The 27,095-nt window shown below is 48.9% G+C and overlaps 2 protein-coding genes across 2 annotated transcripts in view; both read right to left on the bottom strand.

The window, feature by feature from the left end:
* Window positions 1–628: 628 nt before the first annotated feature.
* On the bottom strand, window positions 629–5,974 carry SUPT4H1 (SPT4 homolog, DSIF elongation factor subunit). The gene is made up of 5 exons (XM_025915903.2): window positions 5,818–5,974; window positions 5,168–5,274; window positions 1,778–1,833; window positions 1,467–1,520; window positions 629–1,032 (listed from the first exon to the last, which is right to left on the bottom strand). The coding sequence occupies exons 1-5, from the start codon at window positions 5,884–5,886 to the stop codon at window positions 965–967; spliced, it is 354 nt and encodes a 117-aa protein (XP_025771688.1). The 5' UTR covers window positions 5,887–5,974; the 3' UTR covers window positions 629–964.
* Window positions 5,975–7,435: 1,461 nt separating this feature from the next.
* Window positions 7,436–27,095, bottom strand: part of RNF43 (ring finger protein 43) — a 64,009-nt gene continuing 44,349 nt past the window's right edge. Inside the window, exons 2-9 of the mRNA XM_025917849.2 lie at window positions 23,345–23,467; window positions 16,377–16,451; window positions 16,134–16,265; window positions 15,393–15,497; window positions 13,863–14,024; window positions 13,219–13,321; window positions 11,207–12,556; window positions 7,436–8,866 (exon numbers count right to left, since the gene is read on the bottom strand). Coding sequence (XP_025773634.1) covers window positions 8,820–8,866; window positions 11,207–12,556; window positions 13,219–13,321; window positions 13,863–14,024; window positions 15,393–15,497; window positions 16,134–16,265; window positions 16,377–16,451; window positions 23,345–23,467 — 2,097 coding nt within the window. The 3' untranslated portion in view covers window positions 7,436–8,819. The remainder of the gene's footprint in view (window positions 8,867–11,206; window positions 12,557–13,218; window positions 13,322–13,862; window positions 14,025–15,392; window positions 15,498–16,133; window positions 16,266–16,376; window positions 16,452–23,344; window positions 23,468–27,095) is intronic.

Here is a 27,095-nt window from a genome sequence, read left to right as displayed (position 1 = left end):
TTAGGGTATCAAAATGGGGGTATTGATAGGATTCTTTGTGGAAATTTAAGTAAATAAGAATTTATGGTAAATTTTCATTCCAAAACAAGTAACTTGTCTTGGCCAATAACAAAACCCCCTACTAGGCCAAAGGAGAGAGGGACGGGCCCAACTCCTACAGAGGCATAAACTAACCAGACCAAGACCCAGCAGCCACCAGTCACCAGTTACAGGAAGCAGCAAACGTGAGTAGGTGGGGGACAGAGGGCCAAGGTTACCACTGACTGGCCTAAGGTATAGGAAGAGCAGCAAAAAGAAAACAAAAAGTGTGTGTGTGTGGGGGGGGGGGGTATATTAAACATGGTCAATGGGCAAAGAATACTTATGAAGTCTCAGGATTTCTTTCAGGGGACACCTGCTGTGCCAGGTCTAGAGAGCAAAAGTCTGCATGATGGGGTTCCCTAGACTCAGGACAGCAGACCTTCCAACAGGACCCAAGGAAGCACACTAGAAAGGCTGCAACTCTGGAGCCTGAAAGATGGGTAATGGAGAGCAGGAGGGCTTCTGCTGCTCTGGGAAGGTGCTTACAGGGTTAAGGGGGTTTTACTGCACCCGGGTAAAAGGAAGGAAGGAGGAGGTAAGGCGTCTGTCATGGGCTTAAGAACTTTCCTAGAGATTCGTGTTTATTGGCATTTGACCCAGAGTCTTGCCCATGGGTAAGGGCATAGACCTGGGCTCTGAGTAGGAAGACCAGTATCCTACCTCCCATTCAATTCAGTCTCTGTCAATCCACCAACCCAAACCACCCCCACCAGTAGTCCAAAGGTAAAATGGCCCAGGGACACGCTGTGCTCTCAACAGTCTGCTGAGTCTCAGAACTGGATGGTGGGGAGTATCTGAAGTTCCGCCCCCTTAGTTCCACAACAAAAAATAAACAGAGGCAGGAGGTGGGGCAGAGGCAAGACGCTGGCAGCCATGCATCTTGCTAGGTCTTTATAGCTGTGTCTCTGGATTTGTAGGCCACTCCTCGACTTTTCAGCTCTCGCACGATTCCTGTGGCAGGAAAAGAAACAGCTCTGTGAGGGAGGAAGATTCCAGAGGATAAGAAAAGTCCCTCTACTACCACTTTGTGGGAAGAAACGTGTTCCTAAGCAAAGTGGAGTTCCTAGACAGCTCATCAATGATCCTGCCAGATTGGCTTGTTACCACTGAAGATTCAGGCAAGTGTCTGGCAATGACTTGGTAAAAATGACAGGAAAACAGAAGACACGTTGTAGTCATTGAAACCAAGGGTTCTGGAGCCGAAATGCCTGGGTTCAAATTCTACCTCCTTACTTAACTAGCAGGTGACCTTGGACAAGTTATTTAACCTCTCTGTGTCTCAGTTCCCTCACAGAGGTGTGAGGACTAGCATGCAATCACAACAAGGACTTCCTCAGAACTTGGCACAGTAAATGAGTATCAGCTGCTATTATGATTATTATTACCTTGGGGTAGGCGACCAGTGACTGACACTGCATACACACCCGGCTTAAAGTTACCTAAGAGAGAAGAAAAGAGATGGCAGTGAGAGTAAGTTAAGTCCAAAGACCAAATGGAGGTTTAAGCTCAAAACGAAAGAAATGCTGCAGCGCCGCGAGAAAAGCAATCACCTCTTTTGGCTACAGTGTTAAATGACAGGGGACAGGACACTCTCATCCTTCTCACTCTGAGGACACGTACCCAATGATTTAAGACTCCCCCACTGAACCCAAGGGGTTCACAACTAGGAGAAGGAAAAGGAGAAGGGAGAACTTACTGACTCGCTGCCACTTAGACACCCAGCTGTCCTCTGGACTCATCATCGCAATGATTCTGGGAAAGGGAAAGAAACAGAAGTCACGCTGAGCCTTGCCCACTAGAGAAGAGCGATGGAGGAGACTGCCCACGTTACTCTGCTACAGGCCAGCAAAATAGTTCTGGGAGAAGAAACACAGGAAAAAGCCAAGTATTGAGTCTCTGCTAGAAAGCAGGAGAAAGTGACTTCTAATGCTGCGAAGGAGCTGACCAAAAGTTAGTACTGAAAAAGTTTCTTTGCCCGCCAATCACAAGTCAGTCATCATCCCCAAAGGACTAGCTTCACCAGGCTCAAAAACATCTTTAGCCCAGACTCCCGGGGAAACCAGCTCTTCTGATTACAACCAACATGACCACTAGGGGGCTGGCCTTAATGCAAAGGCAGAGGGTGAATGAAAACAATGGGTCCTCCTACCAGAAATAAGTTAGACTGGGCCAAGATCTGCCTCTAATGAGCTGTGCAGCCTAACACACATATGAAACTCAAAGACCAAGCTAATACATGAAAAGCACCTAGCACAGAATAGGTGCTGAATAAACATTAACTCTCCTTATTATCCTACTAGTTTTTCCTAGGATACCTCTGATTCTAGAGCACAGGCAACAGAAAGGCTACTGAAGAGCTAGAAGCCTGCCTTTTGGGCTTGACATGTAAACATCAGGTACTTTCAGAAGCTTACAGAGGTCATTTCTGCCATTTGTTGATTCAATCAAATGCTTAGTGATTGCCTATTGTGACAGGTCTGTTCTAGACACTGACATTTGTTGATTACCTCCTCAATAACCATTCCCTCTTCTCTTGGCAACAATCTTGGATTCTTATTTGGGGGGCCTTCCTCCCCATCCAAATCCTACATTCTCAGTCATACACTGAGTGGAACTGATCCCATCCTCCAGGGTGGTTACGCAGGGTAATACTTGCCCTGGCCTGGCAGACTGATGTGCAGCAGACACATATGCAGGCCATTCTCCTGACCAAAACTATATTCTCCTCTGTCCTTCACAACCAATCTTTCTAGCCCTATAGTGTCTGTTACCCAACCTTATGATTCAATCTAAACAGAATTCCCACCATTCTCCAAACATACCCTAGTTTTCCCACCCCTGATTTTGCTCAAGTCATTCCCTTGTTTAGAATGCTTTTTCTAAAATGCTGTCTCACCTCACCTTCCTCAAAAAACCTGTACTTCTTTAAGAGCCTGATTCATATGCTATCTCCTCTGCTTCTGGCTGAGTTCATCTGGCCTTCCTCTGATCTCCATTAGCCTTTGACATACCCATTCTCCAAAACCTAATATGCACAGGGAATACACAAATAACTCCCAACAATTCAACAGTAAAAAGCCAAATAACCTGATTCAAAAGTGGGCAAAGGACCTGAACAGACATTTTTTCTGAAGAAGATACACAAATGGCCAATAAGTACATCACAACTGATTAGCAAAAGACATCACCAATGATTAGGGAAAGACAATCAAAACCACAAAGAGATATCACTCCACACCCAATAGGGTAGCTTCTATCAAAACCAAAACAAAACATAAAACAAAAAATAACAAGTGTTGGGTAGGGTGTAGAGAAACTGGTGGTGGGAATGTAAATTGGTGCTGCCACTACAAAAAACAGTCTGACGGTTCCTCGAAATACTAAACATAGAACTCAGCAATTCCACTTCTGGATATATATACCCCAAAGAAGTGAAGGCAGGGACCTGATCAGATATTCGTAAAGCCATGCTCACAGCAGCATTATTCATAACAGCCAAAAGACAGAAGCAACCCAAGTGTCTATCGACACATAGATAAAATGTGGTATATACAAAAATGGTATTATTCAGCTTAAAAAATGCTTCTGACATGCTACAATATAGATAAACCTTGAAGACATTACACTAAGTGAAATGAGCCAGTTACAAAAGGACAAATATTGTATGATTCCGCTTATATGAAGCACCTACAGTATACTTCAAATTCAATCACTTCTCAGCCTTTTGGCTAAGATCAAGTGCAAATTCATAAAGAAAGTAGAATGGTAGTTGCCTGGGGCTGTGCGGAGGGGTAAATGAGGAGATGAAAAAAGTTCTGTAGATGGATGGTAGTGATGGCTGCACAACAGTGTGAATATACTTAATGCCACTGAATTCTACACTTAAAAATGGTAAATTTTCTGTCACACATATCTTACAACTTTAAAAAAAAAAAATTCTAACATGCAAAACTTTATACTGCATCTCTTACTAGTAAATACATCACTGTGTGACTCTTGACATCCTTCAGAGCAGCCAACACAGTACGTTACCTGTAAATGGGAGTTCTTTTATTCATTTGTTAGCAATTTTGTTACAGTGCAAACAAATAATCGAAGGGACTGAAGATTCTGCCTAGGCACATGCATGTGTAGGAAGTAAGATTCCATGACAACATCTTTTTTGCCCAATTCTTCATGCTTCCTTAAAGGAAATCAAAGAAGGGATGGAGTTGGCCCCATCCTGAAGGTTCAGCAAGTACTGGGTTTGAGCCTAGTCTGTGTGTAAATCTTCAATTGGCCTGGAGACCAAGAGACACTTTAAAGTATCTCCTGAACCCCCCCAAAATACTGCCCCTTGGCTCCTACCTTGGGGGAAAAATGGAGACCTGGCTACTTATGTTACTCTCACTTCCCTTTCTCCCCATTGGACAATCTCACTAAGGGAAAATTTTTCTTACAGGTTCTCTTAGACATATCTAAAGGGAACAGCTTTCGGGCGATAATTTACCATTACTCTACCTGACCTTCATCTTCAGAAAGGATCTTCATGCATTCAACAAACCTTTATTAGCCATTCGCCACCTTCCAGGCCCTGTGCCAAATCATGGTGCACAAGATAAACACAGTCCCTACCAACAATGAGCTGACCGTCTTTAATGAAGAACTGTACGGCAGAAATATAATGAAAACCACACAAGTCATTTTAAATTTTCTAGTAGCCATGTTTATGAGTAAAGACAAAAAGATGAAATTAACTTCAATACCATATCTCATTTAACCCAGTATATCCAAAGAATTATCACTTTGGCATGTAATTAATATTTGAAAAATTAAAATATTTTATATTCTTTTTTCTCGTTCTAAGTCTTGTCAATCTAGTGCATATTTTGCAGTATGAGCAAACCTCAGTTTGGACTAGCCACATTTCAAGTGCTCAATGCCACACATAGCTAGTAGCAACTGTACTGGACAGCACAGGACTACTATGTCTCAAAATAACTTTGAGAACAACTAGGATTATGGTCTCAAAAGTCTGCCTCACATTTACTTGGTGGGGTGGGGTGGGGTGGGGGTGGGTGTAACAAAGGACTCTAAAGGGGCTTACCCATCAAAGGAAGAACTGGTGCAGTCATATACCATCTCCCGGTTACCCTTCATCTGAAGGTATGCATCACAATTGTCACATCCGTCATATTCAAACTGGTCTATAGTCTAGGAGAGGGAAAAGAGGGAGAAGGAGTGAGCATAAACAAGGCCAAAAAAGGAAGTAGCTTTCTCCATACTTCTACCTCGTCAAGTAGAAGTCTCCCTATGTTGGCTCTGTCTCATCAGATTCCCCACCCACCACTCCCACAGCCCCATTGCTAAAGTTCCACCCTCACAGTCCTCCCTCTCTTATTACCAGCTATGTTTTACCTACTCCTTTCCCTAGTCTCCTCAGGGTCAGGCATCCTCTCCGACTACTCCCTCAGCTGCAGATCCCCACCCTCCTCTGAATCCCAGTGGCCTTCGGCTTCAACGGAAGTTCACTGAATGTCTGTTAAGGATCAGACCTGTGTGCTGAGGATTCAAAATCATGTAAGACTGCATGCGTTCTTCCCGACTTAAACAACGGCCTCCAGCAGCTTCCCACATCCCCTGCCAACCCCCGGGGTCTTGGACCTTACTTTTCCCTTCGCTATCCCCCAGCTCCGTTCCACCTTTTCCCCCACCTTGATACCCCATCGCCCCTACAACCGCCTCCCCGAAGGACACCTTGACCAGAGAACACAGCAAACAAGCCCGTAGATGCCGTAGGTCCTTCGGCACCGTCTCCAGGGCCATCCTCTCCGACAAATGAACAGCAAAGATTTGGGCCACGGCCTCCTCAGCCGCAGGAAGTAAACAGCGATTTACCCAGAATGCCTTCCACTTCCGGTTTTCCGCACTTCCTGTTCCGGTGTGGGGAGCCGCGGACTCACGCCTCTCTCTCTCTCTCTCTCTCCCCCGCCCCCCCCCCCCGGTCAAGGAGATGGTTTCTCCCGCCTGGAGGCGGGGCCGGCCGGGAGTCACCTGGGCCGGCGCGCGCACCCGCCACCTGGGCCGGCGCGAGGGCGAGGCCGGGAAGGCAGTTGCGCCTGTGGGTAGGGCCCGTGGGGGAGGGGTGGCGCGGCTGGCGCCTGCGCGGGAGCGCGCCGCGGCTCCGGCCGGAACTCCCGGCGGGGCGGGCCGTTTGATCTAGGCCGCTGGCAGCCGGCCGCCGGTCCCCTTAGGAGGATCCCAGATGTCAGCCGAGATTCTTTTTTGTCTTCCCGTTTTAAAAGCGCAGGGCCAGAGTCCACTGTCTCCATCTGGATTATCTCTGCAGAGAGGAAAATCAGGGACAGCCCCTTTCTTTCCTGAGAACAGTAAAGGGTTTCCATTCGCCGTCCACGGGAATGCTGGCTTGTGAGCCCATGGCGGATACCAGGCCCATTATTTTTTAAAACTCTTTACGTACTTTCCTTGTTCCAGCTGATAATTTGTTTCGTGCAGCATTTAGACACAGGTCCTTTACTTCAGAATATCTGTAGGGGATTGGAGATTGTGTTTTGTTTTGTTTTGATTTCACCCTATAGCAAGCTGGATGTTTCTTTGCTCTCCTGTTCAAAACTGGGCAACAGACAATGACCACCCCCTGGGAAACCTGTCCTGGAGAAGCAGAGGGGGAAATGTGCTTTGTGAGGATGAGAGCAGAGGCTGCCCCAGGCTCTGTGGAATTCATACCAACATAGCACCAGCTCTTGATCCTCAACCGTAGTCCCGTGGGGAGGCAGAGCACAGTCATTTGTGTTTATCAGAATTGGAGCTCTGGGATAGTTTCAGTAGTTTCAGGCCCTACTGTTCTATCTTCCCAACCAGGCGTCCCAGCTGAAACAGAGCCTTTTCAAGGGGGGGCGTGTGTTCAGATGGGTTCTGTGACTGGGGTTAGAATGTTCCCTGTCACTGGATACTTTCCAAACATACTTTCACGCTTATCTCATGGGAGCCCTGCAACCACTCTGTGAAGTAGGCCTATTTTATGGGTGGAAAAAAGTGAGGCACAGAATATTTGCCCAAGGTCACAAAGTCACTGAAGCATCATAAGAATGTGTGAAGTGAAAAGTACAGTAAGTCTGATAACGACTGGACCACAGTGTGAATCTTGTCATGCTTCCCCCTTCCCTTATCTCACCAAATCGTTTTTAGGGGCTTACAAATCAATTCTTGTTACCTAGTCTACCACTCTGTCCTGTCCTTTCATAAATCAGAGCCTAGCCTCTGATACCAGAAATAATTTATTTCTGTCAATGGAGAAGATGAATTTGTTACCCTGAGTGACAGTCATGAGAGAACAAAACCACAAGACCAGACCTCATTTATGGATAAATATATTAGCAAATAAATACATTTCTCAACATAGTGCCTGATTCAAGCGTCTTTCTGTCTGGTTCAGATATAAATACCCATGTGGGTGCTTCGGTAGGTGCTAGTTCCCCACTGACTTTGAGGGAAGAAGATTCCCAGGTAGGGTCCTGTGCCCACTTTGCTCCCACATTCACATTCCAAATGGGATAATGCCTGAGGAGCCAGCAATGGTCAAGCTGCCCTGGGGTGAATGTCACCGTCAGGAGGCCCCTCAGCCCTTGCCACTCAGTACCAGCTACCCAGGCCAGATATCCTGCATGCACACCTTCCTGGGCATCCCTGGCCTATATGGCTTATAATGGGAAGCTGGGCCTTGGGGCCATCTAAACCCAAATGTCCCGCCTTGCTTTTCCTTTGTTCTCCCGTTTCCCATCCCTGCTCTGAGAGAAGAGCCCCAGATTCATCGTTGTCCTTGTTCAGCTGTAATTCTGCCTTTTCTACCTTCATTCCATCCTCCCTTTTCTAGACGAAGTTCATCAGAAATCCTTTTCTTTCCATCTACTTTGGGACTTTGAGATAGGCAATCTCTAGAAAAGAATTATTCCCTCCCCACTGCCACCCCCCCAATACCCAGAGGTACTGGGAGTTGCTGGAGAGAGAAGGGAGTTTGAAAGTCAGAGGGTCCATCCCAGGTTCTTCATGGTGCCAGAACATGGTGCTGGGACACGACTCCACACCCTGGCTTCCCACAGTCTCCCCTCTGACTTAATAGAGTGGATCTGACAATTAAGAACAAGAAGGGAAAAACATTCTCCCTTATGCACCAGGGTAGGCACTGCCTGGAGAAGCTGCAGAGCTTCTCAGGTGAGCTCAGGCCTCACCTATGTTCTTGATCCTTTTGCAAAGAAGGAAAATAAGAGCCAGGTTGCTGCTGATGCAGCAGCTTTACCGAGGAGTCAAAGCTGGTGTGCAGGACTCACCCAAGAAAGGAGGTAAGAAGGACCCATTGGCAGGTATGCACATGAGACTTGGGATGAGGAAGACCTGCAGGGTCTGGGGAAAGGAGCAGCACCTTTTCAACACCTAACTACCCACACCTAGCTTCCTGCTCTCTCTTAAGGAGCCAGCCCACATAGGCAGTAGCTAGTTGCCAGGCTGGACACAGACTTGCTGCCCTGCAAATGTGTTCTGCACGCAGGGTCCAGAGCTGGGAGCAGGGAACACTTCCTGCCCCCCCACCATCACCACCCCTCTTCCAGAGGTTCCAGGAAGTATAGCAAAAAAGAGGGGTGTTTTCCGAGGTCCTTTCTTCTCTCAGGAGCATGACTCTGTGCCACACAGGGCCCCCAGGTCAGCCGGAGCACACTTGGTTGAAGCGAAGTCTGCGCATCTCACACAGCCTGTTCGCACAGCTCCTCAAGCTCCTCCTCCTCCGAGCCTGCGTTTACAGAGGGAGAGGAAATTGGTCACTGAGTGTCAGGCCAGCCTCTTGCTTGTTCCACCTGCAAGACAGTATGGCTGGCAGGGAACCACACAGGGTGGGGAGCAGGGAATGTGTCCAGAAGGGGCAGTTAGATCGAAAGCTGGGAGGGGTCCCAGTTGGGACACAGGGAAGAGGGGGGGAAAAAAGCTAGAGAAAGAGAAACATATATAGCAACCAGTGTGTTACAAATACTTCCTATTCATTCACTAACCCAATTAATATTTATTAAGCACTCATGAATCTGGCCTGTTACCACACACCAAATAGAAGACCAGAAAAAAAAAAAGCAGGAACCTGACAGTCTTGTAGAAGAGAAGGCGTGCATGCAAAGGGAAATTCTGCCAGTGAGACAGGACTGGGTCCTAAGACCTTTCCTGGGAAGGGGACAGATCATGTTCCAGTGGAACAATCAGGAAGGGCCTCCTGAAGGTGAAGATAAATGAGCCGGTCCTGCAGAAATACGTAAGAACTCAATTTATGGGAATAGGAAGGCAGCAGAATATTGTGGGCTATAGGAACTGCAGGAAGTATTTACTTGGTTTGGCAAAAGGATGGAACAGGGAAGAACAGGAAGAACAGGAAGGGGAAGAGGGAAAAATAAGGTTGGGAAGGAAGATGGGGGCTAGCTGGTGCTAGAGCCTTGAAGGCCAAACCAGGATGGGTTTTTCTTCACTGTGGACAAAAGAGAACATTTGGAAATTTCTGGACAGTTTATTTGAGGGTGATGAGCCTGGCAGCAGTACGTGAGCAGGGTAGCTGTGCTGCATGACTCTGTAGGACACAACACTGTATGTACGGTGCCCAGCCTTCATGGACCTGTAAGAGGGGAAGGAAGAAGGGCAGGAGGCTCCTGCTTCCATCTTTAGGCTGCATCTAAGACACAGGCAGGGGCCATCAGTTTTGAAGAAGGTAAAAAATGCATCAAGGATACATTTAACAGAATCTGGCATTGGTTGGATTTGAGGAGCAGGGAAGAGGGAGACATTGAAACAGGTTCTGAGTATGGGAGAGAGGGGAAGTGGTGGTCTGGGACCAGCAGCACATGACAGGGTCCAAAGGGAATCATCAAACACATAGCCAAAGCTTACTTTACCTGGTTCTATGGAAGCAATTATTTTCTCTACTGTAACTGTTTACATGCTTATGACCCCACAGACCTGGATCTCCTGGTTGACAAGTTCCATGTGTTCAGAGCCTAGCCTGGAACCTAGCATAGAGCAAACATACAGTGCAGGAAGGAAAAAGGAGGGAAGAAGTGAATGAATGAATGGTAACAGCTCTAGATCTTAACTGTTGGGTTCCTGGACTGTGAGGTCTTACGTTTCAGGACCTTTGGGTCCCCTTTTGGGGTGGCTAGTGATAGCTGTAGGCAAAGAGCTGTGTCATCCACACTATGGGAGAAGATGGGGAAAATGGGGAGGTAGGGGGCTCTGAAGGAAGAAGAGGAGGATTTGAGCAAAAAAAACACCAAGTTAAAGTTGAGGATTTATATTCACCGTTGGTTGTAATACAGTATCAGGGATGTACTGAGGCCCCAGGAAAATGAGGTCAGTCTTATTAACAAGGGTGCTTAGAAGGGAAGCCTTAGTTGTTCTTTTACCCCCAGGGGGAGAGGAGAAAACCTAAGGACCCACAGGGTTGCTGAGAACCATCTGTGTTTTTTTTTTTTTCTTTTTCTTCCCTTTTCCTTCCTTCCTTCTTTCCTTCCCTCCTCCTTTCCTTCCTTCCTCCCTCCCTCCCTCCCTTCCTTCCTTCCTTCCTTCCTTCCTTCCTTCCTTCCTTCCTTTTCTCATTTACATAGCTCTTCTTATATGGCCTAGGATTATGGATATCTGCAATTATTTCTCCTACAACACCTCATATTGCCTAGGATTATGGCTATCAGTAATTCTCCATGCTCTCCTCAAGAGCGAGGAACCCTTTTTGGCCTTCTTTGTATTTAAAGCTAATAATTGAACTGTGTGCATTGGTACAGCTTTACTAATTATTAAAGTATTGAAACAATTATATTGGAGCTGTTGTCCCAAACAACCGCAAGTGCCAGATTTCTGACGTTCCATCCACACTGTATTTCCCCTGAGGCCGCCCTATGATCTGGCAACTAAAGGAGTAATACCTGGCAGAGTCAGAGTGCTTCAGCCAGCATCCTATGCTATGCCTGTTGTTCAATATTTTGAATGTCGCCCCACTGCACCCTTCTCAGCTTCTGTCAACCCTTTGTTGGCTGACTTTACCCATCCTGCAATAACCCCTAGTATCCTCTCCCCACCACACCCTCTCCCCCTGAAAACTCACCAGGCTGGGCTGGCGGCACCTGGCAGTGTGGGTAAGGGCATGACCTGCCCTCCAGGGTGCCACAACTCCATTCACAAGGCCCTTCCCCAGGTGGGTGTGGTTCCAGGGACTGGCGTGGAGTCAGACACAACCACACTGGCTGTGAACTTGGGTAACAAGGGCCTGGGGTTTCTGGTAGCAGCCTCCTCTCCAGGCCTGGAGGTCCAAAGATCAATGGATGGGCCTCTGGGGACCAAGGGTATGCCAAGCTGGTAGCATAATGGGGGAAAACCTGGCAAGTTGGGTGTGCAGTCAAGTCCTGGGGCCGAGAGGCTGGGGTGGGCTCTGAGAGGCACCCTCGCCTTTTCCTCTGTGGATGTCGAACAGGGAGGCTGGATTTCTGCAAGTGGAAGAGGCTGCTGGGACTGGGGCTGGAGGCATCAGCTGGGCCTGCGGCTGCTTCGACGAGGGCCTTGGGCCGTTGTGGATTGGGGAGCTGTCCTGAGGGGGCAGCTGGGTTGGATCTGGCAGCTTGCTGATCAGGGGAAGGCGGCTCTGGCTGGGGCTGTGTCCGAGGAATGGCAGGCCTGGACTGGGGCAACCCAGTTTCTGGGCCAGGCTTCCGGCCATGCCACTGGAAGCGCTTTTTGTAGTGGTGGTGCCGGTGCCGGTGGTAGTGGATGTGGCTGGAAACCTGGGTTTCTCCTGTGGGTACCACTGAGTCCAAAGAACGGGGCCGAGAGGTCACACTAGGCTGGGTCTCCTCCCCCCGGGGCTCCCCTTCAGGGCTGCAGTACACCAAGGGGTCAAAGTCACTGCTCAGGGAGCTGCGGAAGGTAGAACTGCTGCCATGGATGCCCTGCAGACTGATGTCCGTGCAGTTGACCACTGAGTCACTTGAAGAGCCATGACAGGGCCCCGAACTGGAGTCACTGGCTGGCCCGTCTGCCATGTAGCCACTGCGTTCCGTGCGGTAGCTTTCTCCAGAACCGCTGCTGTCGTGAGGCCTGGCCCGGCGTGGGGGTGCTGGGCAAGCGGAGAGGTGCTGCGAGGTGCATCGGAGACGGCCTAGCCCCCAGCCCTGCGCGTAGGGATGCTGGGCCACCGCCAGGCGCTGCTGCTCGCCCGGAGCCCGAGGATGTGCGGCTCTGGGGAGACGGTGGTGCCGGGGGCCTGTGCCTGGCTCCTGCGAGGTTGGGAAGGGACCAGATCGCGGGGGCCGAGCCACTGCACTCCGGGAAGGGCCCAACAGGTACGCAGCAGGTAGGTGGTAGTGGGCATGGCCAGGATGCTGGCGAATGAGGTGGAGTCTCCGGCCTGGTTCCTGATAAGATCGAGAGTGTCCCAGGGACTGGGAAAATGAATCACCCTCTGGAAGAAAGAACCAAGAGCATAGGTGTTTGACCCCCACAAACCTATGGAGCGTGCATTCAGAAAAGTGTGGCTGTAGCACCTATTTGAGCCCACGTAGCCTGTGTGTTCGGTCAGAGTTGAGGGACCAAGGACATTCCTAATCTGCCTGTGCCCTGGGACGCCCTGGCTCCTTCCAGTCCATCTATCTCCCTGGAAGTTCCACTGTGTATGTCCATCCCTGCTCCTCCCATCAGCCCACCTGGGGCTCTTTGACCCAGGGCCACCACCAGTCCATAGTGCACCTTTGGGTAGATTAGAAAAAGGCTCTCCTTCCTCAAGATACTTCACTTTCATCTTTTAGAAAATTTTCATAATATCCTGGTTTTGTTAGAATAAGACACTTTGTTGCCAGAAAATCAGAATAATAAATATACAAACCACCCAGATTTAGAATCAACAAAGTTGTCATACAGATACAATGTTTAAAGTAATGAAGATGTCTACAGTATGAATGGCCCTCCCTGCCCTTCACAGGAAGCACTCTTGAGCAGTACACAGCTTAAAGAACTATTATGGCAGACCTGCTTTCTCCTCAGCTTCAAGACAAAACCGTCCCTCAGAGAGCAACCTTGTTCTAGACCCATCTGCCTCCACAGGGGAGGACTTGGCCCACCTCCTACCTACGATGTTGAACATGCAGAGAGGGCAAGTCCGATGCTGATGTAGCCAGGGGTCCACACACACACGATGGAACTCATGGAGGCAAGAAATGACCCGTAGCTCCTAGAGAAAACAAGGGGGTCCAAACCAAAGTTACCTGTAGGTTCAGGAGTAACGAGGATTTCCCTGACTCCCTCTGGCCTCTCCTTTTTGCCCTCAGCTTCTTGAAAAATACCCCACGGTAGAATAGAAAGAGTAAGGGCTTTGGTGTCCGGTAAACCTGGATCTTGCCACTTTCGCTGCATGACCTTGGGCAAGTTTCTTAACAGAAATGCTCTAGTTTTCCGCTCTAAAATGAGTATGAAAAACTAACCTACCCCCACCCTGCACTGTCATGAGGCTAAAATGAGATAATACATCTAAAGCACCCACTACAGATCCTAGCACGTGGTACACACTCAACGAACAGTAGTTGTCTTTCCCTGGAAGACCAGGAAAATAACCAGACCTCGGTGCTGTCCCCTACCTCTGCTTCATTGCAAGATACACGGGACACAGATGCAACCAGGGCACCCACACCTGCCCGAGTGCCTCCTCCAGCCTCCCAAAGTCCAGCTGCCCTCCCCAGCCTGGTCATGGAGGTCGCCCGCAAGCCCTGCCTTACCTGGCCCTCAGAGAACTCCTCCAGGCAAATGGCACACACAGGGGCTGAGCTACAGCTGCTACTTGAGTCCGGCCACTCAGCCCGGGCCCTCCTGCAGCTGGCCTGGTACCTCCTGGTGGCCAGCTGGCTGATGGCCCAGGCTGTTCGCTGTTGAAGGGGATCCTGAGAAGAGGGGTGGGGCTCAGAATAGGGCAAGGGCTCCTCTTCCCTCACCCCTGGACCTCAAGTTTGTGCTTGGCTCCCAGTCACCCAGTTAGATCATATGGCCGATTGACTACTCCTAGGAGTTTGTCGTCTTCAAGCTCATACGTGGCTCTGCCAAGCAGGCTAAGCCCCGCCCACCCCACTCCCCCATTCATACCATCAAGCTTTCTTTTCCTTGATGACCCATGGGAGAAAATTTTCATCCAACCGCCTGCTTGACATCTTTGCTTGGATATCAAATAGGCCCATCAAACTGAATTCCTAATCCCATTAACCACCGAACCACATATCCATCCTACCGCCTTAAAATGTAAGTCAGATCATGGTACTACTTCTGCTCAAAACTCTCCAATAGCTCCCATTTCACCCAGAGTAAAAAAACACTGTCCTGCCAATGGCCTACACAGTCCAGTAAAAGGGGCCCCCATGGACCGTCTGTCCTCGCCTCCTGCTCTGTCCTCTCACTCACTGCACTCCAGCCACATGGCCCCCTTGCTGTGACTCAGACATACTGGACACGCTTTTGCCTCAAGGCCTTTGCCCTTACCGTTTTCTCTGTCTCGTTCATACTCTCCCCAGATATCTGCACATATCACCCCCTCACCCATTTAGGGTCTTTCCTGTAAATGTCGTCCTCTCAATAAGGCTTTCTCTGGCTTTGCTTTTAAAAATTAACTCTGTCCGGGGAGCCTGGGTGGCTCAGTTGAATAAGCATCCGACTTTGGCTCAGGTAATGATCTCACAGTTTGTGAGTTCAAGGCCCACGTTGGGCTCTGTGCTGACAGCATGGAGCCTGGAGACCACTTCGAGTTCTGTGTCTCTCCCTCTCTCTCTGCCCCTCCCCCACCCCTGCGCACACTGTCTCTCTCTATCTCTCAAAACTAAACATTGAAAAAAATTTTTTTAAATAAAAATTAACTCTGTCCTTTTACATTCCCCTTTTCCTCTTCCATTTTATTTTTCTCCTTGGAACATGTCGCCATCTAAAATGCTACATATTTTACTTATTTATTTTGTTTATTGTCTGTCTCTTCCCATGAGAATGAAAGCTCCCTGAGGGATCTTTTTGTTCACTGCACAATCCCCAATACCTGAAACAGTGCCTGGTCCATACGAGGAGGTCTCTATATTTGCTGAATAAATAAATGAATGGGCAAGCTGATGTGGAGAGGCTGCTGGAGATCAACAAGTCAGATGCCAGGGTATTTAGATGTAAACTATTTCAAGAGCATAAGGACATCTTCTTTCCTCATTTCTCCCTTCCTGCTCTTTACCCTCCCGTATGCATAAACATGCCACCTCCACCAGGGAGCCCACCCTGCTCACCGGCCTGTTGTGGTGGGGGCGGCATCGGATGCGCAGCACTGAAGCCAGGATGACCACAAAGATGGTGCCCACCACCGTCAGGAGGATCCACACATCATAATCTGGCTGGAGGAGTGAGCAGAGATGGAAAGAGTCATTATTTCTGGAAGGAGTTGGGCCAATTTGGGAGACATTCAGGTGCTCAGGAGAGTGAAGGCTAGAGAACCCCATGAGTCTTCCAGCAGAGGGGATGAGGTGAGGAGGAACCTGCAGGTGGGGTTAGGTGGTCCCTGTCTGCCCAAGGTCAATCATAGGAGAGGGTCCTCCAGGTGTCAGCTATGAGAGGTACTACTATCTGAAGACCTGTGTGCTTGGGAAAAAGAGGAAAAAGACCCTCTGCAAAGTGGAAGCCACCCAGTGCACAGCTGGGTGAGGTTTCTAGCTAGTGGAGAAACACCAGCCAGGGTGTCAGGGGCTAGGGGGTCAGGGTTTCATTCTGGCTCTGCTCCTCTGTGCCGTGAAACCACAGAGCTGAAAACAACTTTAGAACTCAGCTGGCCAAATTGATGCATTCTGCAGATGAATCCCAGAGGGGGAAGAAACCTGTCCTGAGGCACACAGCTGGTGGATAAAGTTGAACTATAGGGTTTCTAAACTCTCTTTAGCTCCAGGAGTCTAAGGGCTCTTGATGGGAGTTGCCACAGAACAAAGTGGCAGTGAGAACGGGCGCTAGGGCAAGGCCTGGAGATCTGGCGTGCTTACCCAGGTTGGGGGCTCCTTCAGCTCAATCCTAACATGAGCCTTTCGGTTCTTGTACACAAACTCCATCAGCTTCTCGGCATCTTTACCCCAGATCAACACCACTGGCCAAGTCAGCCCCAGGGGTTGCTGTAGCTGCGGGAGGGAAAGTGCCCACGAGGGCTGTTATGTCCTGACTTGTCTTTTCCCAGATGACTTTATCTCCCTCCATCCAGCTCCCTCAGACACCCCAATGTCCCTGGGTACCTGCTCAGCAGCAGCTCGATCCTCAGTGATGTCAAAGAGGACCGCACTAGCTCCTCGCTCCCCTGCCATCCGGGCCTGCAGGGACACACAGCAGAGGTCCGGCTGAGGTCAGAGAAGGACACGGCCCATCTGTCCATCCATGCCCCGGCCTCACCCCTCACACGCCTGTCCCTTCCTGGGACGTTGCACACACTGCATCTTTGCACACTCAAATATAACATGTGCGATCCGTGTCCTGCCCTCAGCTCACCCAGGTCCCACTGCCTTCAAGGACAACATACAATCTTTCATTTTGTCATGGAATAAACCCGTAACAAGGGTTTAGTAGGTGTCAGGTAGTGGACCTGGCTCTAGAGCTAAGGACAAATAAGACATTGCCTGGCCCTCAAAGTACCACAAGTCTGCCTTCACTAAGAAGTGTGAGAATAGAAGGGAGTGGCCAGAACCACCACAAACCCCCACCCCAGGGAATGGGGGGAGGGTGACCAGTCCCTGGAAAGGGAGGGAGAAAAGACAGGTGGAGAACTCCTTCAGAATAGAACTGGGCTTTCCAAGATCCAGCCCTGCCTGACAAGAGGAGCCTACAGGGCATCCCCTCAGCTCAGGCAGAGTTTCAAGGGCCTGGGCCCCTGCTGTCACCCAAGGTCTCTATGGCAGAGCCCAGGCTCAGCCCATCTCTTGATCTCTTTCTCCCTGTCACACTTTTCCTGGCTACAATTCAAGGACTTAATGGAGTCTCTGTCCAGTGCTTTATCCCTCATCCCTTCCCTGAAGGTGGCACCGGAGGCTGGGTGGGGAGGGACTGAGGGGCTATTACCACAAGGACACAACTGTGCAGGTACGCACATGCACGCTTGCCAGGGCTCCAAGAGCAGGGTCTAGCCAACCAGGCAGAGCAGAGCAGAGCCAAAAAGAAAGAGAGAGAAAAAAAGCAGGAATCTAGAAGCTGGGTGTGGGGTAAGAGAACTGAGATAAGAGCCAGGGGTGGGGTGGAGGTGCAAGGGCAAAGGAGCCACAGACAGATACTGCCTTGCCTTTGTGACAGCCTCCCTGCCCAGCACAGCCACTCTCCAGCCTTTCTCCCCACAGCACAGGCTCATCTTGCCTTGGTATCAGGCTGGGACCTCGTGCCCCCAGGGCCCTGCTGAGTCTTTGCGGCCTTCCTGCAGGCACTGAAGGAGTTAATCCCTCTGCCAGTAGTGGTGGCAGGAAGGGGAGCCAGGGCTGGGGCTTACTCACACTCTTAGGGCTTTGATCTCTGCTTTCCTTCCCGAAGAGAGCCTGTCCGGGCAGGTCTCCTGCCACGCAGGCCAGGGGAGCAGCTTGCTCCAGCTCCCTGCTCCCTACTCCCCAGAAGGCAGCAGGGGCCAGAGGGCCCCCTCAGAACTGGCAGCCCACAGGCAGGGGAGCCCAGGAAGAAGGTGGTGGAGACACTCGAGTGGGGCCCTGTTTTGGTCAGAAGAGTAACTTTCCCCCTTCCTCCCTCTCTCCCTCCCTCCTTGAGCTGCTGAGGAGCTGGGCTGGGCCCTCTACCAGCACCCAGGCCCAGCCCAGGCCCAGGCTCGCCAGCCTAATTGACTGGAAATTCACAGGACTCCAGAATGGTATTGCTGAAGAAATTGAGAGGTCACAGCCTTCATTGTCCTCTTGCTCATTTACTCCCAAGAAGTCCAGCCCAACTAGGTGACCCCAGGCAAAGAGAAACTTCTGAACCCTCCAAGCCAGGGTATGGAAGCCACACCAGAGGAAAAGGAGAGGGGCTCCCCCTGCTAATGTCATAGTCTAGAACTTGGCCAAGGCATGGGGAGGTCACCTCAGTAGTCAATGAATTGAGACTCCTGGATCCTACATGCTGACAGGGCCTCATGTGTCTCATGCCCAGATTGAGACCCTAGACCCAGCCTGGCCTGAAAGAGCATGAGAGAAGGGCACAGACTTCCTTCTCCAGAGATTTTCTTACTTACCAACCCCTCTGTCTTTGAAGGACTGGGGTAGGAACAGTGGAAAGTAATTACCCTGATGTTCAAACACCCCAGCCCATTACAGCCCATAATTACAAAGTTGTAAAAAGGGATCAAAGAGAGAGTACTGGCCAACAGGGGAAACAAACAGGACTTTCAGGCAGTGGGTACCTGTGTTCAGAGTTCTAGGAACCAAAAAGCACGATTTGGGGCCAGATGGCAGCCCACACTGGGGCTATCCATGCTTCCCTCTGGTCCACCTGCCCCCAAGAAAGTGGGAGAGAGGGAGAAAAGAAAGCACTTCTTGGGAGACCGGAATCTGGAAGGCAGAGACAATAGGAAGGCCCTCTGCATGGGAAACTCGGCTTTAGAAAAATTACCCAGAGATCTCTTTTGGGGCTGCAAAGAGTCAGCCATCTCTCTAGGGGCAGCAAACAAAGCTGCCCACGGCCTCTAGCAACCAGGACTAGTACACTCTAGGACTCGTACACTACCCTCTGTACCTCTCTGGGCTGTAGGTTTTCCTCTCCAGACACAGTGACAGTCTCTGTAATCTCCTCATCAAAGATTGGCTAGGTACCTACTGTGGCCAGGGCACCAAGCCAGGGAAGGCCAAGCCCTCTAGAACAGCTCATTATCTAGTTGTACATATCCATATGTACATATCCATAATATATCCAAAGACCTATCCATAATATAATGCTGATAACATTCCAGAGTACAAATGAATGAAATAGACCAGTAGTTTTCAAACCTTTTTTCACTGCAGAAAGCCCATCCCCCACCACACACACACACACACACACACACACACACACACACACACAATCTGACGCAAATCTTCAATACACAAAACAGATAAGACTCAGCTGAGTTTGAGGATGGGGGTGGGGTTAAGAAAGAGCCTTGGTTTCCCCCTCCCCACAAAGCACCTCCCTGAAACCTGGCATGGACAGAGACCCCGGCAGTGTGCCAGAAAAGAGGCATCCCTCCATAATAGGCTAGCTGGGCTGAGCCAGTCAGGAAAGATTCACTAGAAGAGGTGGAATTCATCTGGGCTTGAAAGCAAGGGTAGGAGGAAGTAGAAGGGATACTAACCTTTACTGAGACCCACTCTGCCCAGACTGCTCAGGTTTGAGTCCCGAATATGCCACCAACTATTAGCTGTTAGACTTTGGGTATGGTACTTAACTGCTGTGTGCCTCCGTTTTCCTTTCTGTAAACTGGGGATTATAATAGGCCCTACTTCACAGGGTTGTTTTGTGGGCTGTATAAGTTAATCCATGCAAAGCTTTATGCTAGTACCCAGCACATAGTAAGTGTCCCCTAAGTATTAGTTATTGTTATATCAGCTATTACTATATGCTTTGGGTATGTGATTTCCTTCACTCTCCACAAAAACTCTATAAGACAATTATCCAGTTTTGAGTTGAGGAAACTGAGGCTCAGAGAGACTGAACAACTTGCCTAGGGCCACACAGCTGATCAGACCACTGATCTAGTCCAGGCATGAGGTGATAAGGGCCTGGGTAATCATAAGGATGGCTGTGGAGTTGCTAATAGAGAAACAGAAACCAAGTTGGATGACTGGATAGGGGGAGGGAGTCGGTGGTGGTGACAAGAATGGATGAGTCCAGAAAAATTATGGTGAGGGTTTCAGAGAAGATCAAGAGAGGCAAGAATGAAAGAAAAACCCCAATCTTGTTAAAAGCATAGGATGATGATGCCAGTGATGACAACAGTGGTAATTGCAATCATTTATTCAGTGATTACTATGTGCTTAGCATGGGAGCTTCCATCTGTACTGTCTTATGGAGCTTCCATAAGAGCTTCCATCTGTACTGTCTCATTAAATCCTCATAACTACTGTATGATATAAGTCCCATTATTATTCCCCTTTTACAGATGAGGAAACAGGGGCCCAGAGAGGCGAGCTAAAATGTCTAGGTCACACTGAGGAGCAGTGGAGATGGCAGGCTTCAGACCCAGGGCTGTCTGGGTCTCAAGAGCCCCAGCTCTGTTGATGGTGATGACACCACTACTATTGATGGATATTCCAGAGCTGATTGAGGTTAGCATTTCTCAAACTTTTATCACTAAAACCCACCTTTCCCCTCTGGCTTCTGGGAACCATATGTTTTTTTAACATTTTACCAAACTAACTGAATTCATTATGTACAATTCATGTTCCTATGAGATAACTTGTAACCAAAAGCAACATACAAATATTTTAGTTAAGCTTGTGGGACTTATGAAACATTGGAAGTAGCTCAAAGACCTCCATTACTACCCTCACAGACCTCCTTTGAGCCAGCAGATCTCAGGTAGGAGCTGCTTGGTCAGGTCAAAGGATGAAACCCAAGGGAAGCCTTGACCTGACCAGTTGGAGAATGTGGGGCTAGAGCCATCCTGTCCCACTGAGGTGGGGGAGAAGCCAGGTATGGAGAAGCTGAGCAGCTAGTGAAGGAGGAGGAAGCATGAGCAGTGACCACAAAGACTGTGGAAGAAAAACAGGTCCTAGGGCAGCAGCCAAAGTGCCTCTTCTAAACCCCTAATGGCTTTTTGTTCCTTTGTGCATTTTAGCTCAGGCACTATTTGGTAGCTGACAGACATCATTTTCATCCTCACAACGACCACTGGGGTAGAAAATAAAAGTCCCATTTTATGGTGGTGGCCCAATAAGGTTAAAAAGAGCACCGACCACACGTTCCTTGTTTCCTAGTGTCTGTGCACAGGACTTATTCCTCCCACAGCACTGTGATCCTCCAGGGGGCGAGAAGAAAACCTCCTATGTGGACAATGTCCTGCCACGTTGCCCAGTGTTCACATGTGTGTGAAATGCATACACTGTTTTAGAAGAACAGCAGAGCATCTCTGAGCCCTTCCTCTCCCATCTTTCTCTCCTCTCCCACCTCTGTATCTCACACACTCACACTCACTCACACACACACATACACACACTCACACCCACTCACACACACTCCACACTCACATTCATACCACGTAACACTAGGCACTCATCTACCAAATGAGCAAATGAATGACATTTGCCCATATTCTGTAAAGCAAGGGAAGTGAAATAGCCCAAAGCAGGGTACCTTCAACCTAACAAAATTCTGCTGCCATTAAGGACCTGCCCAGTCTTACACAGAGACAACACTCTCCAGATCCTCCACGTGTGCTGGCCCCGACCGCCCACCTCCTTCGTAGCCCTCTTCTGCATCAGCGTGGCCTGGGCTGGGAGAATATCTCCACCCACCTGTGGGTGCCACAATCAGAACCCCGCCCACATCTTTCCCCCTCCATGGGACCAGGTAAGAGCCCAGGCTGTTTCCTTGAGACTCATGGCTCAGGAAATAGCCCTCAGTAGGATCTGGAAACCAGGGAGAGTCTGGGCCTGAGTACAATCAGCGGGCACACTGGTTGGGACTGTCACCGTCCTCTTTCCCCACACCGGGGAGCTGGACCCCTTCCACCAAATCCACCTGACTGTGCCACACAGAATCTAACTATGCTCTGGCTTATGCCACCAGGAGAATCTTTTCTCATGCTTTCAGTGTTCCTAGCCAAAATGGGAGGCAACAGAGCAGAGAGATTAAAAGCCCAGGTTTGAGAACTAGACAAGGCTCAGTTCAAATCACAGCTCCACCCCTTCCCAGCTGGGTCACCCTGGCAAGTTAAGTTTTTTTTTTTCTTTTTCTTTTTTAGTTTATTTATTTACTTTTTAGTAATGTCTACACCCAATGTGGGACTCGAAATCACAACCCTGAGATCAAGAGTCACATGCTCCTCTGGGACACTTGGGTGGCTCAGTCGGTTAAGTTGGTTAAGTCCAACTTCAGCTCAGGTCATGATCTCCGAGTTCGTGAGTTTGAGCCCTGCATCAGGCTCTGTGCTGACAGCTCAGAGCCTGGAGCCTACCTCAGATTCTGTGTCTCCCTCTCTCTCTGCCCCTCCCTGGCTTGCACTCTTTCTCTCTCTCTCTTAAAAATAAATTTTAAAAAACATTAAAACAAAAGTCACATGCTCCTCTAACTGAGCCAGCCATGTGCCCCAGTTACTTAAGTTTTCTGACCCTCACTTGCTTCACATGTCAAATAGAGAATAAAATGTCTAGCTTTCCTGATTGTCATGCAAAATAAAGGGGATGATGTATAAAGAATCTGTCCCATGTGGCACATGGTCAGCACACAGAAAACAGTAACTAACATTAGAGCAGAACAAATACAAATGTTCACAGGACCTTAGAGGTAGCAGGCCAGTGAGCAGCATGGCAAACCAGACAGTCCACGATGGTGGAAACCTGGCAACTGCCACCAGCTCCAGCCAATGATGCCCTCTGGAAATGTGGAGCCACCGGTTTGCAATCTTAGAGGAAGAATGTGAACTTTTTTTTAATGTTTATTTGATTTGAGAGAGAGAAGGAGAGAGAGCATGTGTGTGCTCGTGAGCAAGGGAGGGGCAGAAATAGTGGGAGAGAGAGAATCCCAAGCAGGCTCCTCACTTTCGGTGCAGAGCCCAACATGGGGCTCAATCTCATGAACCCTGAGATCATGATCTGAGCCAAAATCAAGAATCTGGTGTTTAACCTACTAACCAGGCGCCCCAAGAATGTGAACTTTTTAAGGAAACATGGCTTCTGTTTCTGCTATTCTTGCATATGCTCAGTCAATGTTTCTGAAAGATGGAAAAGCCCTTCAACTGACCGCCTCTTTGCCCTGATGCTGGTTAGGGGAAGGGGTTTAAGAATTTCCAGGTGATGGGGGAGGATATGGGGTGGGGCACCTGCCTTAGATGACAGTCAGAGGTTCTGCTGGTGGATGATGGTTGGTGGGGAAAGGATGGAGGCCTGAATTTCCACCCCTCTCAAACCAGTCATGAATGAGGAAAACCAGAGCAAATTGGACACATCTCTCCTAGGTGAGAAGGGGACAGAGAACAAAGGGCCCTCTCACAGCCTGGAGCTGGGTGAAGTTCAGAGTGTGTGGAGGTCAAGTGTGAACCTACCTTGCTGGCCAGTGACAGGCAGGGGCGCGGGGCCCGTTGGGGACTCTCCAGCTTGACAATGCTGATGAATCCAGGCTCCAGATTGTCGTCATCGCTGGCATTGCACAGGTACAGGGGGTGGGACTGTAGAGAGAGGGAGAGAGAGAGGTTAGGGAGGCTCTAGGGAGCAGGAGTAAGCTGTGGGAGCCAAGTACTTCCCCACTGTTCCAGGCAGGGACCAGGCAGGTCTCCTAGTGCTATGAAACAATCAGCCTTCTTATTTTTTCTTTTTCTTTCTCTTTCTTTCTTTCTTTCTTTCTTTCTTTCTTTCTTTCTTTCTTTCATTCTTTCATTTTAATTTGCATCCAAGTTAGTTAGCATATAGTGCAATAATGATTTCAGGAGTAGAATCCAGTGATTCATCCCCTACATATAACTCCCAGTGTTCATCCCAAGTGTCCTCCTTAATGGGCCTTCTTACTAAATTGCCTCAGAGGAAGCTAGTAAGCATCAGTTGTCATTTCAGGGCCACCAGGGCCAAGGATACATGGAAGTGGGGTGCAGGTAGGCACGAGGGGTGCCCAAAAGGGGGAACCTCAATGAAGAGACTGCTGCAAATCTGCCCCAACAACCCTCAAACTGCCACAGACTCTCTCACCTCCTACTTCTTTCACCTGCTCTAAAACCCCAGGCTAAGAGCCCATATCAGTGCCTTCAGAATCTTGCCTTCCCTCCATGCTCTCCCAGGGCAGTGCTGGGTGCTGCCGGGTGCCTCCTGCCTCCTTGGGATGCCCACTGACATCCCCATCTTTCCTGTGGCTTGGGTCTACTCACTCTGTGTTTCCCTGATCTTCTCAATATCTCCCTTTGCCCCTGCCCTGGGCCCATCCTGAGATGAAGCAGGGAGAAGACACTATCTGGGGATAAGCCTTGGCTAAGAGCCTTGAACATCACACTTCCTAGGAGCTCATCCTTTCCCCGGGAATTATGCAGTGGAGGTGAGCCAGCACATGTTCTGAGGGTGTGGCAGGGTCAGTCCAAGACCCTGTGCCCTTAGCCTAGCTGGTGCAGAGCAATGGCTCAGGGGGAACTGGGCCCAAAGTGTGCTAACAGACCAGAGAATCCCCCATCAGAGGACAAGAATGTCCTTCTATATACTCACTTGTCACTCAAAATGATTCGAATACCCACTTGAAACTAATCTTCCCATTGTGCTATGAAAAAAGAAGTACTTATCTGGCCCTAGATAATCCTATGGGCCGGAGGTTCCTATGTGGTGGAAACCCAGTGTATCCTGCAAACAAGGGGATTTTGTATGAGGGAGGTGCCCATACTTCTTCTCCACTGCCGCTGAAGTCTAAAGGACTTCCAGAAAGAACCATCAGACGAACCAGAGAGCATTTTGAATTCATGAAGATGTTGGTGCTGATGATGGATTTAAAAAGCACAGTCATTTTTTGGGGGTGCCTCATTTGGTGGAGAGTGTGTGACTCTTGATCTCGGGGTTGTGAGTTCGAGGCCCACATTGGGTGTGGGATTACTTAAAAATAAAATCTTTAAAAATATACAAACAAATAAAAGCACAGTCATTTTTGAAAGCATTTCCATGCTATTTCTTCTCACCATGTCACTGCAGTCCCTTGAACATAGTAGGTTCTCAAAAACAAGCACCACCCTGCTTTGAATTCTATCCTTGTGAATACAAATCTTTGGGCAGGGGGAGTTGAAATGAGAGGGAGTTCCATTCTTGCTCCCAGAATTTAAGGAGAATTACTCTGGTAGTCGTCAAAGTTTAGTGTGGAAGAAATGCTATGTGCACCCCAACCCCCCTCAGAAAAGGGTCAGGGCCCAGATTAGGGGTTGTTCTCACTTTACTGAAGCTGTAGCTCCTGTCTCAACAAGTTCCATTAGTCTGTCCATCTGCCCATTTGCCCAACCATGCATCCATTCATTTCTTCATTCTTCATTTCTTCAACATTCAACCATGCCCAACCATGCAAATTCAACCATTTGCCCAACCATGCATCCATTCATTTCTTCAACAAGGAGGGCCTCCTTGTTGCCATGCACTGTACAATGAGTTGGGGAGTCAACAATAAATAAGATAGGCTCTTTGCCTTAACGAAGCTCAGAAGACAAGTGTACAAACACATTGTATTGTGATGTTGTGATGCTGTGGGAGGGCTCAAGGAGAGGGGACTAAGTATCCCATGTAGGAGAGCAGAGTGACTTTAGTGAGTCCTTGGGTACTGAGTAGATATGTGTTCACCCACTGGATCTGCAGGAAGGGGGAAGGTACATTCCTGGCAGAGGAAGCAACCTGTGCCCAGGCATGGAGGCACAGGCAGAGGGCAAGGAGGGGCTGCAGGCATTTAGGTCTGGTGTGGAGGGGAAGGCAGGAGATGAGGCCAGAAAGGTTGGCAAGCACCAGACCAAGGAGGAAAGACTGCAGATTTGCGTTTGAGAAAGGTCTCCCTGGTGATGAGAGAAGACTGTCTAGAGTGGTAAGGAGTCAGAAGTCAGCTGTTCCAATAGAACAAAAGATGTGAGATCTTCAGGAACTACAAATCGTAGCCATGGGACTCTATTGCTCTGCTTGCTCCCCTACCACTACCCACAGTCCAGCTTTCTCCAGATAATTCCAACGTGCCTCTCACTGATTAGAGTGTCAAGTGAGGGGGGAAGTCACTTCAGAGAAGAGTTGTCTTCTTTTTTTTAACTTTTCTTTTCCTTATTCTTTTTTTTTTTAAATTGAGAGAGAGGGAGAGCACACGTGAGCTGGTGAGAGGGGCAGATGGAGAGGGAGAGAGAACCTTAAGCAGCCTCCATGCTCAGCATGGACCCCAATATGGGGCTCCATCCATAGCCCTGGGATTCTGACCTGAGCTGAAATCAAGAGTCGGATGCTCAACTGACTGAGCCACTCAGGAGCCCCAAGAGTTGTCTTTACAGAAAGATTTGCAAATATTTAACCACCACTCTGCCCCCAGGCCCTCGCAGGGGGAACCAGCATATACAAGCAGTGCTATATTGTAGGATGCCTCTGAGGTGATGCAGGAGAAAAAACTTGGTGTCAGAGTCACCAGACTTCCCTGATCCTGAAGGGACTATAGAAGAGGGAGGGGGAGGAAATTAACCATTAATAAACACCTCTTGCCTGCCAGGCCCTCTAGATGTTATCTCACTATGAGGTAGGTGTGATCATTCCCATTTAAAGAAGAGAAAGAGGCTTAAGGCACAGGGAAGTTAAGGTCACACAAGATTAGAACCCAGCTCTATCTGACTCCAGCCTCTGGAGTCCTGTAACTCAAAATGAACCCAGAGTCAACCCTCCATTGTCCAAGCTAATGGGGATGATGATAATGCTAGTTTACATTTATTGAGTAAATACAGTGGGCCAGTGATGAGTCTAAGCACTTTTGTGTATTAATTCTTTCCATTCTCGTAACAACGCTATGTTAAGGTAGAAACTACTATTGTCTCCATTTTAAAGATGAAGAAACTGAGGCATTAAGCGGTTAAGTAACTGACAAGATAGAAGTAAAACTTTCACTATTTGCATATGATATGATACTACATATAAAAAACTCAAAAGACTCCACCAAAAAAGTGCTAGAACTGGTACACAAATTCAGTAAAGTCGTAGGATACAAAATCAATGTATGGAAATCTATTGTATTTCTATACACCAATAATGAAGCAGCAGAAAGAAAAATTAAGAAATCAATCTCATTTACAATTGTGCCAAAAACAATAAGATACCTAAGAATAA

This window comes from Puma concolor, chromosome E1 (assembly GCF_028749965.1).
Source record: "Puma concolor isolate L17-30 chromosome E1, mPumCon1.1.hap2, whole genome shotgun sequence".
NCBI lineage: Eukaryota > Metazoa > Chordata > Mammalia > Carnivora > Felidae > Puma > Puma concolor.
Note: the sequence above shows the minus strand (reverse complement) of the source record. Positions and strands in the feature narration are given on the sequence as shown.